Genomic DNA, 14770 nt, shown 5'->3' with positions numbered 1-14770 from the left:
TAAGGATTATGCTGTCTCAATTGATACATCTACAAAACACTCCCACAACTAAGGCTCAGGGATCATTGTAGAAGAACGTATGAAAAAAGTGTAAGAGCCACAAGATCAGGGAGTTTGCTATGAGGTATGTCTCCTAGTAACATCAGAATCTATAGAGGTAAAGTCTCATGAGCATGACTGCCAAAATTTGAGATGAACAAGGATGACATTAACAAGCATGCCAAACTAGAAGAGGAAAAGTCCATGAAGCCTCAACTCTACACTAAGAACTATAGGAAACTAAGTGAAGCTGGGATCCTTGAAGGGAAGAGTATAGCAATTAATTGTTCAGTGCCAAATGATCATCCCCAATTACATATATTCAAATAATATTATATGGAATCAAAAGTTGATATTTAGAAGTATATATGTATATACTATTAGACCCCAAAGTTTAGGGTCTCAAGTGGGCGCCCCAAGAACCCAGACTCCAGTCCAGTTGATGCAACAGCATGAGGATTTTATTGGCTTCTGTACAGAAGGGCAAACTCTGCTCATAAGAGCAAGAGCTGCCTCTTACTGCAGCCCCATAAGGGCTTTTAAAGGAAAAACCCACAAAACCCACAAGATTACAATTCCCATACAATTTCATGGCCTGATCACAGGGTGATCACAGAGGGGGTACAGTTACATAAACCTCAAGGGGGTATCAGGGTGGGAGTGGAGCTTACACACAGGTCACGGTGATCCTTCCTGGAACACCTGCAACTATCCCAGTCACAGTTGAGCACATCTCTTAACAGAAATCTTTTTACATTGTTATATTGTTACAGGGGTGATTGAGTAGTGGCTGAGTCAGGTTGCCCTGGGAACTAGATTTTTAGTTTCTCATTTCCTGGTGCTTGAAGTTTCTCTCTTCCTGAGGCTTGGGGGTGTAAACCTGAAGGGCTAGGGTATTTCATATACAAATACATATAAGAAAGCAATAACAGTTGACAAAAAAAGGGGCCATGAATTTGACAGAGATAGGATGGGTATATAAGAGGAATCGGATGGAGGAAAAGGAAGGAAAAAGATTTATAATTAAGATATAATCTTAAAATTTAAAACTAAATAGCTTTTATATTTTCTCATTTTCCTATATTTTCATCAAAAATAAACATTTAAAATTATGTAATGTCACCAAGCAGCCTCAATTGTTTGTGGGCTTGCTGAAGGCAAGCTGAAAGAAATATATTTTTTGACAGAAGGTGATATGAAGGAAAAAGAGACAGATGCTTCCTAACAGGACACACAAATGGGGATGAAGTCAGCCAGGTCCTGCTTTGGGTTCCCTTTGAGATGAACATTTTCACAAGGAAGTTGAACAGAGACTAAACACTTGAGAAGTGATATAAGAGGTGTTCTCCTTTGTCCAGTAAGCACTGATGTAGTGCCTGTGTCTAAGACAGAACAGCAGAAACAGATGTGGATGTAAAGTGTTGACTAGAGGCCTGAGTGATGTCTCTGTGGCTAAGAGCATTTGCTGATCTTTCAGAGAAGCTGAACACAATTCTGAGTACCATATAGGTTCTAATTCATTACTGCAGTTTCATGTGACACGACACCCTCTTCTGAATTCTGTGGACAACAGGCACAGGTTTGGTGAACAAACATACATGAAGGCAAACACTCATGTACATGAAATAATTCTTTAAATCAAAATAATGACTACAAGAGATAATCAGTGGCCATCAGACTGCTAGAACATCATGGAGAACTGACTATATGGAGACATAGTCTAATTTGGGCCTGTAAGTTAAAGAAAGATGAACTCCAATAACTTCTTCTTGGCTCTCAGTATGGTCATCATGTGTCTGTGTAATTGCTAAAACTGCCACATCATGAGAATTTCCTTTGCATTCCTATATTTCACAATAGTCTGAGAAATGGATGTTTGAAATGGCAATATCTCATTTTGTAAGTGCTTTGGAAAAGTGAGAGCAGTGGGGATCTATTACAAATGGCATTATACTTTTGTTGGGAAAAGTAAAAGAAAATGGGAAAGGAAAGCTAAGACGGTGGTGTGGACAAAGTGAATCAGAAGCAGGAGCAAAGGAATGCCAGGAAGCAAGTGCATTTCTTCTTGGAGAGCCACGGTAGCCTGTTAACTGGAGAAACTACCTTTGCATGGAGAGCACAGCCGGTGATAAAACTGAAAAATGGGTAATGTGGAGAAGGTCAGGTAAGTACTACATTAGCCAGTCTCACTTTTATACAGAAGCAAGGAGAAACATCAGTTAGTTTGACTGTGAGGGGATGAAATATTTTAAAATGACCTTTGGGAGATTCATCTTGTAATACGATGAGATGCTGAAAGTTAGGTGCTTCTCCGATGATCTAGATGATGAGAAAGGCATTAGACTACAGTACAAGCAGTGAAATAGAGAACGACATCCCAATGATCCACTGATCTAGATGATGAGAAAGGCATTAGACTATAGTGCGAGCAGTGAGATAGAGAATGACATCCCAATGATCCAATGATCTAGATGATGAGAAAGGCATTAGACTACAGTGCGAGCAGTGAGATAGAGAACGACATCCCAATGATCCACTGATCTAGATGATGAGAAAGGCATTAGACTACAGTGCGAACAGTGAAATAGAGAACGACATCCCAAAGGATCAAAGGGAGCTGTGTCTTAACTCCAGGAAAAGAGAGAAGACAAAAAGTGTCCAGCAGTTGCTTCTAATTCATCCCAGGTGATGTTGGGAATACCAACAGTAAGGTAGCAGAAAGTCCTCTGCCGTTTGGCTCTTGATATTTTGCAGCCTATTATCCCATGTATGAAAATGAATTAATTTATTCATAGAATCTTATGGTGATGGCACATTACACAATGGACAGATCTGTGAGTTAGTTGTTCTTTTGTTTAAAATACTAAGACTTTATTACTATGGTTATGGAGATACTGAAATTGTTGTTTTTACCATAAAGTCCTTTAGTGTTTTTACTCCTACATCAATTAAAATTTAATCCCTGTATCTATCACACTCATCCATTGTACTTAAACAAATCTATTATTTCTGTTGCGTCTTTTAAAGCATACCAATTTTATTTTCTCATTATGTGTAAATCAATTTAAAAAAAAACAAAATAAAGCACTAGGACAAAGGAAAAAAATCAAATTGCCTATAATAGCTCCTGACAAATGAGATCTAATCAAGAAGAATGCTATTTATTTTGTAACTTAATAAATGCATGCCAAATTACCCCTGCCTGATTTCTCATTTAAAAACCAATTAACAAACTATTTTCTGAATAAATAACTTTTTCATGGAAGTTTTTACTTCCTGGTTTCGAAGGGTATAAATCACAGGATTCATCAATGGAAATATTACCGTGTGGAAGAAAGAAACCACTTTGTCAGCAGACAAGGCTGTGAATGGACGTGTATAGATAAAAATTGCAGGTCCAAACATAAGAAATATGATTATAACATGAGTGGTACATGTGGATATAGCTTTGTTCTTTCCTTCAGAAGCTGACCTGTGAACATGGCATAAAATAATTGCATATGAAGTTAGAAGCCCAAGAAAGCACACAAGGGTAAGCAGGCCACTATTGAAGATCATTAGGAGTTCAACTACAAAGGTATCTGTACAGGATAGCTTGATGACCTGTGGGACATCACAGAAGAAGTTATCCAGATGATTTGGCCCACAGAAGGGCAAGCGAAGGATGAGGACAACCTGAACAATGGAGTGAACAAAGCCTCCAAGCCACGGAGCCAACAACATCCCATAGCAGGCTCTAGGACTCATGACAGTGGAATAGTGTAAAGGCCTGCAGATGGCAATGTAGCGGTCAAAGGCCATCACGACCAGAAGTAAAAATTCTCCTCCTCCAAGGAAATGCAAGAAAAATAGCTGAGTGATGCAGGCTGTATAGGAGATTGTCTTCTTCTCAGAGAAGATGTCCACCAACATCCTGGGAGTCACAATGAAAGAATAGGAGGCATCCAGGAAGGCCAAATTTCCCAGAAATAAATAAAGTGGGGCATTGAGTCCAGGGTCTGATATGATGGTGAGAATGATGAAGACATTTCCAGGCAAGATGATGATGTAGAAAATTAAGCTCAGAGCAAAGACCAAGAGCTGGATGTCATATGACTGGGTCAGTCCTATGAGGATGAATTCTGTGACAACTGTCCTGTTTTCTGTCTCCATCACCGGTCCCTATAGAACATAACAAATCAAACATTTATTTCCATCTTTTCCATCTAGAACATTGATATTCTCCTTCTAGAAGCTTAGTTAGACACAAGTAAATTATCCCATCACTTTCAACGTCCAAACTGTCTCCTCTGCACTTTAGCATCTGCATTTCATTCCTACCAAACACTCTACTCTTTTAGCCACACCTTCCCGCCAGCTTTACTCCTGAACTTCTGTTTGATTCTCATATGAGGAAAAAGATGCCATTGTCCTGGGTTTATTTCTCCTTGCCCTGAGGTATTTTTTTTTAAAAGAAAACAACCTACTTCCATATATTAAAGTCTTCATGTATATATTGTACAAGAGGATAGACGAAGAAAGAGGAGTGATACACACATTCAATGTCTTAGCTATAATTAATTGTACATTTATTTATCAAAACTATTGAACTATATTACCAGTTGAAATTTGTTTTTTAGTCACCAATTATGCCTTAAGAATGCTGGCCTAATTAAACACACACACACACACACACACACACACACACACACACACACACACACAAAATAAAACAACAGCAACAACAACAACAAAAACATTTCCTGAAGACATTTTTCCTTACAGAAAATGTAGCCATTAATCATATGTGAATACAGGTGCTTTGGGGCAGTTAGCGAAGAGAAAACCGATAATTTTCTACATATAATCTCCCTGTGAGGATTGTGCTCTGTATTAGGATGAGTGTGAAAATTTACTGTTATCATAACTGTAGCAATTTCATGACATGTATATTTTTATCCAAGTCTTTGAAGGCCTGTCTTTTAGTTTTATGGTTTTATGGCATCATTCTGGGTTGTTGACTATAAAATGTACAAAGAAACCTTTAAGATATTTGTGTTTACCAGAAATAGGTTGTGAGTAAGATAAAATTTGAATAACCAAAGGCTCAGATATTACATTAAAATAATTCAGTATGATAGAGAATGATGTTTTACACAGTTTGCTTACAAAATGCACTTTTTAAAAAATAATATCTTTGAGAATAGAGTTGAAGGCAAGAGGGCTTCATTAGCTGCAACTGAAAAGAAAGACAGAGTGAAATAGAAAAGGAGGAGTAAAAGAACAAATCTCTCAAATTAAAAATCAGTTCAATTATGTATAATTATACCTCTATTAAATATCAAAGATCTTCTCTATCTCTATGTCTCTCATTCATCTCTACTCTAACCTTATATTGATAGATTTAATAATGACACTAATTTCCATATTTTGTTAAACTAAGAATTACAGAAAAAGCACATTAGATCAGACACACATACACACACACATACACACACACACTAGTGTGTATTTGTTTACTAGAAAAAATAAATATATAGATACATACACATTATATCCTAAGCAAAACAAAGCTCAAAATGTGTGCAGTAGATGATCACATAACCATGTGCTCATTGGCAGCACTAACTGAACTTGATATTATTATTATTATTATTAACACTAAAATAAAGACGTGTAGTTTGAAGGGAGATGTGGAAGGCACTAAGGGGGAGTCAAAGACGTACTAGTAGATGGATATGCTCATTAACCTTTGTATAAATGTACAAATGCACAAGATATTCTAAGTTCTAAGAAGTAAATAGGTGTTACATATTTTCTTTTCCTTAATTTTAGACTGAAATAGTTGAGTTTGTTTACTGCATGAATCTAAGATTACAAAATCAAAACTTAAATGGATTTAATGTTAACCTGGTGTCAAATCCCAAATTCAGTGTTTCTTGGTATTACTTGCCAAAGAGGAACCTCTTTTCCCAGCTGTGTGGGAAACTATGTCAGCTTGTCTTTCTCAAAACCAGGATTTTCTTCTTAAATCTCAGCATAACATTTCTGTATTGATGAATGGTTATTTTCTCTCACTTGTTTCAACTGGTAGTTATAAATTTATGGCTAGGAGTAGACATCAAAATGATTTGTATTTTAATAAGCACTATGCAATCCTAATAAAACAACTCTAAATATCAGAAAAAAGAAGTGTATTATTGAGAATGCACCTTAATTTGGCATTAATTTATCATTCTATCTTTGCTATATTTCTTTGCATTCAACAGTAAGTATAAAACATGAGGAACTGTATTTTTGTATCCCTTAGTTTTATTCTTTATCAATATGAAGAATAGTAAGAACATTTACCTCTCTAACTATCCATCAGTACTCTCACACAGCAAACAACGCCTTCTTCTAATGAAATAGGCAATACCTGACTGTTCCAACTTTATTCTTAATTTTTTCTTCTAAGAGAGGGGCCTTTTACAGTTTGACATACACAATTTGTGATGCAATGAAAAATGGGCCTTGGGAATTTGAAGGCTAAGTATACTGTAGGGAATTTCTGTAGGAATTGTCAAAATGCCAACAGGTTATGGACAAAGAATGAAACTATGGGTTTATTACACAGAGATATCCAAATAAATGTCAGTCAAGATTTACAAGATAAGCAGTGGGTTCTGAAACAAATATTCTATCACTGACAGATTAGAGACCCTTGAACTGGAACTAATTTGAATGCTCTTCTCTCTGAGGACAACCTTTCATGCCACTAGGAAGCACTATGCAAGCTTCCAAAGGAGGGAAGCAGCCACAAGTCCTACACAGCTATAATGCCGATGAGCCACAGCAATGTCCAGTATGCTGTAGTGGCATGCATACCTTGGTGGTAACAAATAAACCTCTAACTGGACTTAAGACTCACTCAACAAGAGGGAAATCATGTCTGGTGCTGGAAGTCTAGCTAACTAATCAGTGCTCTTGAATGCATGGTCATTGGAGAAGAATTTACAGCTATGCACTTGCTAAAGCAGTACAGTCCCTAACAACAATATGTAAACATTTGTCCTTGATCTCACAGATAAGTGTAGTCTCACTCCTCATCAAGAAAACGTCTCTTTGCAACAGAAGGAGACCACTACAGAAAATTACAACCAATTCAAATGCAGATCTGTGGAGCTCATCCTCATTGATACCTCTATAAAACACCCCTACGTGTGTGGCTCAGGGGACATTTCAAAAGAGGGCTTAGAAAGTTTGTAAGAACTCAAGAATCAGGGGGTTTGCTGTGAGAGTGTGTAACCTAGCAATATCAGAAGCTAGAGCCATAATGTCTCACCACCATGGCTGCCCAAAGGTGACCTCAAAAGGATGACAGTGACCATGCCATAGTAGATAAAGAAAAGCCCATGAGGTCTCAGTCTTGCAAAAAGTACTGCAGGTAACTGAGAAAATCTGGGTGTGGGAGAGGTGGTCTTTCCCAAAGAAGAAACACCAATTGTCCAATAACAAACGGTCAGTCCTGAAAACACACATACCAGTAAAATTATGACGGAACAGGGTATATTAAGAAAATATATGTATATGCACATATATGTATGCAATAACATGCATATAGAAAAGAGTCACTAAATTTGAAAGAGAGCCTGGAGGGATATATGGGAGAGTTTGGAGGAAGGAAGAGGGAGGAAGAAATGTTGTAATTATATTATAATATCAAAAATAAAAGGAAAAAATCACTTTCTGTGTAACTGTTGGGGGCCATTACAAAAACCACAACCAATATGCAGAGTTGTGGAGCCCAGCCAAATAAAAACATCTACAGTACAACTCCTATGTCTAAATCTCTGGAATAATTTCACAAGAGGGGGCAAAAGGATTCTAAAAACCAGAGTCACAGGAAGTTTGTTGTGTGAGATTGTGTCTCCTAGAAATTTCAGAAGCTACACACATATGTATCTCACCAATATGATTGCCTAAACATTAGCTGACCAAGAACAATAATAATAAACATGCTAATGTGGACACAGGAAAGCCCACAAGGCCTCAACCCTACACAAAGAACTATAGGCAACTAAAGAATGTGAGTGGGAAAAACAGCCTTCCCTAGAAAAGAGCACACCAATTGATTATGTAATGCCAGATAGTCATCCATGAAATCATTCGTACAAGTAATAGTATACAGACTGAGCAGGCTGTATGTAAGTATGTAGGAAGAGATAACAACAGTTAATTAAAAGGAGGCTACACATTTGAAAGAGATCAAGGACAGATATATGGAAGGGTTTGTATGGAGGAATAGGAAATGGAGGAAAAAGAAATTGTTGCTTCAACAAGAAGGATATTGTACAGTAATATAGATTGTATGTTCCTGGGCAGTTGGTTTTTCTTTTGTGGGCTCTTAGGCCTGTTGATGCAAAAACTTAAAAGTGGACTTAGGAGGAATATTTTGTTTTTATAGAATAGTTGTTTTTGAAATTATAATTACATAAATTTTTCCCTTTACTTCCTCCAACTCCTACAAGTGTCCCTTCTTCTTGCTGTCTCTCATGGCTTCTTTTTATTTGACATTACACAGACACACACACACACACACACACACACACACACTACTAAATATATAAATATAATCTGCACCATCTGTATAATGTTACTTGTAATTTTGAGGGCTGACCAATTGTCCTTGGATAACTAATTATAGGACTGTTCCCTGGTGAACATATTACTCCTGCTCTCAGCTTTCCTTACTTCTCATTGTCTAGGGTTGCAGCCTTATAAGATTCCCCTATTAGAATGAATATTAAGGATAATTTTGTTAGAGTTTGAAAGAAAAGTAACAAGACATTCAAATAGTAATTCCCAGCAGCTTATCAGAGAAGAGAAATGGGGAAGAGAAAGAAACTCATACTTTCAGTATTAGATGGACAATGGAGACGTGCCAGCACCTACCTAAAGGGAAGGGGACATCAGAGAAAACAGTGACGTATCCCAGAGTAACAGGGTAAACTTGTTTAGGATTGTGGTTAGGTATCCAAAACAAAATTGAAAGAGTGAAAGAGTAAAAAGAAAAAGTTATATTTTCTGAGTTAAAACTCAGGAAAAAAAGGCACAGGACAAGTAGGAAATGCAGGAAGGGAGGTGTTGTTGGGATGTGTAAATGCACTTCTTACTGAACATAAAAGTATTCTTCCCATATTCTCAGCATTTCTTCTGGTAATTCAGATTTTTCTTAGAATGACCTCCTGCTAAGGTGCTTAATGGGCCCACTTGATAGAATATATGAAATATGTTGAGTCCTATGCCAAAAATTAGAATAATTAAGAGCACTCTTCTGCTTAATGGGGTGAGGATAGAGGTGAAGGAAACAAATAATTTGAGCAATACAAATTTACTGACCAGTTGATTGACAGGCCCAGTTGGGTCAGGATCTGAAGTGAGGGGGTAATAATATAATAATGTGCAGTGTTCTAATATTTGGAGCAGATAAAAATGGTATGTCTTCACCCAGTGCCAGAGTTAGAATTCAGATTCCATTGCATTGACCCATCAGAAGTAGCAGTCATTGCATTGGTCTTTCAAAAGACCTGAAACTTTCTCCTTTCAAATAGTAACTTCAAGGTTGGATCCTTAGCCAAATGTAAGGGAGGGATTAATCCTCAAAGACCTTCAAGTCTTCTAATGTCCATTGAGCTGCCTAGCTTTCCCCCACTAAAAAGGTCAGACCTAAAATCATTTAGGAGACAGTCATTGAGGTGGTCTGGACACTTTTCTCTTCGTTGATAATAGAAGAGTTTAGCATCTTTGTTCTTGCTGACTTTCAGTCCTTGCAGTATGTATGGTCAGAGGACCCAGACAGATTTGGATTGTTGCTGGGCCATCAGGGGATGGATACTATAAAAAGAAGAAATAAAATTAACACAGCAGTTAAGCATGCAAAATGCAAAATCTATTAGGATTATTATAAAATTTATAATAGATATAACCTACCCTTGCTCAGTGTGCTGGGCTCTGCTGACGCCCCATGGGAGACCTCAGTTTGGGGGATTTGGGGATACGGGGTGGCTTGGGAAAGAGGGCTGGGGGGTGGGAGGAGGGAGGAGTGGACATCTGTGGATAGTATGTGGAGTGAGTAGAAAATTTCTTAATAAAGAAAAATGAAAAAAATTAATACCAAAGAAAAGGTTTTATAAAGAGATTTTAAATAGAAGACCTTTAATAAATGTGTACAACACTCTTGACACCTTGATTTTATCTGACATTACATATTTTTGAATTGTAAACCCATAATACATATTTGTGCTGTTCGAAGCCACTAAGTTTGCAGGAGGGAGGGGGAGAGGGGGGGAGAGAGGGAGGGAGGGGGAGAGGGAGAGAGAATGTGTTGTGTGTGTGTGTGTAAGCAATAGGAAGATAATATAGAAGTTTGAAATTTATAACTCAAGATTTCCATTTATATAACCAAGGCATTTAGAAAGTGCATGGAAAGAAAGAAGAAAATGAAATAAAAACACCAATTTGAGTCTTAAAAAAAATAATTTCAAGTTGAATTTCAGTTTTCAGTAAAAAAATCAGATGTACTACCCAATAGCAGGGTTCCACAGAAACACACACAAAGAAGTTTCCTCCTTTTGTTGATTTAGATACTACAGAAATGTCTAAACAAAAAGGCCAAACATCAGTAAACTAACAAACCAAAAATTCATAAACCAAAATACATTTGCTATAGTACCAAAATCAGATAAAGGTATAAGAAGATGAAGAATATGTGAGGAAGAAGGAGGAGAAGGAGGAGGAGAGAGGGAGAAGAGGGAGGAGGAGAAGGAGAAGAAGGAGGAGGAGGAGGAAAAGGAGGAGGAGGAAGAGGAGAAGGAGGAAGAGGAGGAGGAGGAGGAGGAGGAGGAGGAGGAGGAGGAGGAGAAGAAGAAGAAGAAGAAGAAGAAGAAGAAGAAGAAGAAGAAGAAGAAGAAGAAGAAGAAGAAGAAGAAGAAGAAGAAGAAGAAAACTACCGTAAGCCAGTATGTCTTATGAGCATAGATATAAAATACTTTCAAGCTGAATACAGGTATTATCAAGAAGATCATACACCAAAATCAAGTTGACTTTTTCCCAGAGATGTGAAGATGATTCAAAATACATGAGTAAATAAATATAATAAAGCATATAAGTGGACTTAAAGAGAAAAACTACATGATCATCTTTATAGATGCACAAAATACCTTTTATACAGGATTGTTTTAACAATCTTTGGGTTTTGTTTATTGTTTCCATATGAATTGAAATTGGGGTTGTTGTTGTTTTTTATTTCTGTAAATAATTGTATTGAAATTCTGATGAGAATTGCACCAAATCTGTAGATTGCTTTTGGTAGGATGGCCCTTTTCACAATATTCATCCTACTGACCCATGCAACTGGGACATCTTTCCATCTTTTTGTGTCCTCTTCAACGTATTTATTCAATCTTATAAAGTTCTTATTATACAAGTCTTTCACTTGCTTGAAGTTATCACAGTATATTTTTTTCCTTTTTAGCTATTATGAAAGTTACTGTTTCCCCCAATTTCTTTCACAGTATATTTGACATTTGTATATAAGGAGACTACTCCACTACTGGAAATGGGTTACATATTTTTATTGAGTCATTGGACTAAGAGGTCCAATAGAATTCCCTCCAAATGACACTTTCACAATATCCTCAAAAACAATAAAATGAATTAGGATAACACTAATCAAAATTCCAAGAACAATTCTTCACAGAAATTTTAAAAATCAATTTTAAAATAAACTTTAATATAAAAACATGTGGAAATAAAAATAATCATCTTTCATTTCAAATGGAAGTACACATATACTCACAGAGAGGGAGGAGAGAGAAAGAGAGAGAGAGAGAGAGAGAGAGAGAGAGAGAGAGAGAGAGAGAGAGAGAGAGAGAGAAATATTGAAGAATAAAAGAATTTCTGGAAGTATAATCATTCCTGATTTTAAGCTGTACTACAGAGCTATAGTGATGAAAACAGCATGGCATAGCATGAAAATTGACACACTGTAGGCAGACTTTCCTGACCCACCAGCTACTCCCCCAAATAACCACACAGAGACTTAATATTAAATATAAATATTTGGTCAATAGCTTAGGCTTGCCTCCAGCCAGCTCTTACAACTTAAATTTACCCATTTCTATTAATCTATGTGCTGTCCCAAGGTTTGTTTACTTTATCTATGACCTTCCCATGTTACTTCTTCCATAATGCTTTCATGTTGCTTCTGTGTTCCATGTTGTTTCTGGCTCAAGACTCTGGAGATGCTGCCCTTCTTCCCAGCATTCCTCTGCCCTGAAAAATCCTGCCTAGTATCAGCAAGTCAGCTCTTTATTAACTCAACCACAGTGACATATATTCACACAGTGTAAAGGAATATTCCGCAGCACACTGATCAATGGGGATTGTGATACAGGTTGTATGAACTGGGGACCATTGTTCTCTGCATTTGACCAGTTGTAGATTTCTGTGCTGGTCTCCTATTGGGTGCAAGTGAAGAGCACTTCTTTAATGAATAGTGATGCCTACATAAGGAAATTGTGTTGATTTGGGAAAATGGCAATAATAGGCTCTTCTCTGGGGTTCAAGGATTCACCAGCCATAGATAGTTTGCTAGGTTATACTATAAGTCATGAATTCCCTTCTACTGAGCAGGCCTTAGTCCAATTAGTTAGCTATTAGTTATCCCCAACACATAGCTGCCATGACTCTACCCTTGGGGATTTCTTTCTATGTTGATTATTGTGGTTCTTAGACTTTGTAGCTGAGTGAGACGATTGATTGCATCTTTCCCTTTACAACTTTCATAGCAACTTCCTGTACTATGAGAGATACTTTTCAGGGAAGACGATTCTAGGCCAGTTCTTTCCTGATTCCTTTAAGTCTTGTGTCCAAAGTATGTGCTGTCTTCAGCAACAGGATCTTCTAGGACCAAGCAAGGGCAATTGTAATAGCTTGTATTATTTTCTATGTCTCTAACTCTGCTGACCAAAAATTAAAGGAAGGTTTCCCACACCTGACACAAGGGCTTTCGTTGGACAACTCTTGCAGGAGGCTACAGTGAGGAAATATTATAAACAGAAGTGGTATAGCTTCATTTAAACTGTGTGTGTGAGTGTAGATACATGTATGCATTTTAAGAGAACATAAAATGTTTCTCTATGACTTTTGCAAATAACCTGAGTATTATTAATCACTTCTCCTTCCCTTCCACTCTGTATTTGACTTCTGTCTTAGTTAGGGTTTTTATTGCTGTGAAGAGACACCATGACTACAGTAACTCTTACAAAGGAAAAACATTTAGTTGGGGTGGCTTACATTTTCAGAGGTTTAGTCCATTTATCATCATGGTGCAACATGGTGGTGTGCAGGCAGACACGATGCTGGAGAAGTAGCTGAGAATCCTACATCTTGTCTTTCAAGCAATAGGAAGTGGTCTGAGTCACATATGAGACCTCAAAGCTCACCTCCACAATGATACACGTCCTCCAACAAGACCATACCTGCTCAAACAAGGCCACACCTCCTAATAGTGCCACTCCATTTGGGGGCCATTTTTTTTCACACTACCACAACCCCCTTTCTCATTCCCAGTTAATCTCCCTCCCATTTCCCTCAATTTATCTTTCATAGTACCTGCATCCAATTATCCTCCTCTCTGGAGTTCCCTCTCCCCTGCCTGGGACTCTTTTTACTTTCCTGGTTTCTATGGTTACCCCAGTTTATATGTTCACATCTTAAGATTCAGAGCTAGGATTCACAAATAAGAAATATCATGTGGCATTTGTCTTTCCGTGTCTGGATTACCTCACACATCCTAACATTTCCTAATTCAATACAGAGTGCAAATTTCACTTTTCACGACATCTGAATTGTATTTCATTGTGTACATGTACTACATATTCAGTACGCATTCATCTGTCAAAGCACATTAGATAGTTTCCATTTCCTAACATATTTGTGAATAAAGTAGTGATTGACATGGCTGGAGAAATAAGTGTCTGTGAACTAGGATGTCAAGTCCTTTGAGCATATGTCAAGGAGTGATATAAGTGGAATAGCTGGTAGATGGTTCTTTTGGCTTTTTGAGAATTCTCTATACTGATTTTAAGAATGAAAGCATGCTTTGTACTTACACTAGCAGGAAATGAGGGTTTCCCTTTCTCCATACCTCGTTGCCACTCTTTGGTTTCTTAATATTTTTTATATTTTTATTTTTGAAATTGTGTTTTAACTAGAATATTTCTCCCTTTCCATTTCTCCCTTCAAGTCCTCCCATATGCACCTTCCTAATCTCCTTCAAACCCGTGGCATCTTTTTTATATCAGTTGTAAATAAATGAATATATGGATTTGTATATTATATTTTTATTTGTATATTATATTTTTATTTGTATATTATTCTTAAATATAATCTTTTCAGTCTGTATAATGTCAATTATATGTATGTTTTCTTTTTTTGTATTTTATAATTTAATTTAATTTTACATATCAGCCACAGATTCCTTGTTCTCTCCCCCCTACCCGCCCCCCCGGCCTTTTCCCCAGCCCACCCCCCATTCCCATCTCCTCCAGGGCAAAGACTCCCCTGAGGATTGAGTTCAACCTGGTAGACTCAGTCCAGGCAGGTCCAGTCCCCTCCTCTCAGGCTGAGCCAAGTGTCCCTGTATAAGCCTCAGGTTTCAAACAGCCAACTCATGCACTGAGTGCAGGACCCAGTCCCACTGCCTAGA

At 37.4% G+C, this 14770-nt stretch overlaps 1 protein-coding gene across 1 annotated transcript; it reads right to left on the bottom strand.

Moving 5' to 3' along the window:
• Nucleotides 1-3264: 3264 nt before the first annotated feature.
• Nucleotides 3265-4191, bottom strand: LOC128107995 (olfactory receptor 4N4C-like). Its single transcript, XM_052734321.1, has one exon. The coding sequence runs from the start codon at nucleotides 4189-4191 to the stop codon at nucleotides 3265-3267; it is 927 nt and encodes a 308-aa protein (XP_052590281.1).
• Nucleotides 4192-14770: the final 10579 nt, after the last annotated feature.

Source organism: Peromyscus californicus, unplaced genomic scaffold, assembly GCF_007827085.1.
Source record: "Peromyscus californicus insignis strain IS unplaced genomic scaffold, ASM782708v3 Scaffold_12__1_contigs__length_115047231, whole genome shotgun sequence".
Taxonomy (NCBI): Eukaryota; Metazoa; Chordata; class Mammalia; order Rodentia; family Cricetidae; genus Peromyscus; species Peromyscus californicus.
The sequence above is the reverse complement of the archived record's forward strand: the minus strand, read 5'-3'. Positions and strand labels throughout refer to the sequence as shown.

Bases quoted from the DNA above. Each gene is read 5' to 3' on its own strand.
- LOC128107995 (XM_052734321.1), bottom strand. From the start codon at position 4,191: ATGGAGACAGAAAACAGGACAGTTGTCACAGAATTCATCCTCATAGGA.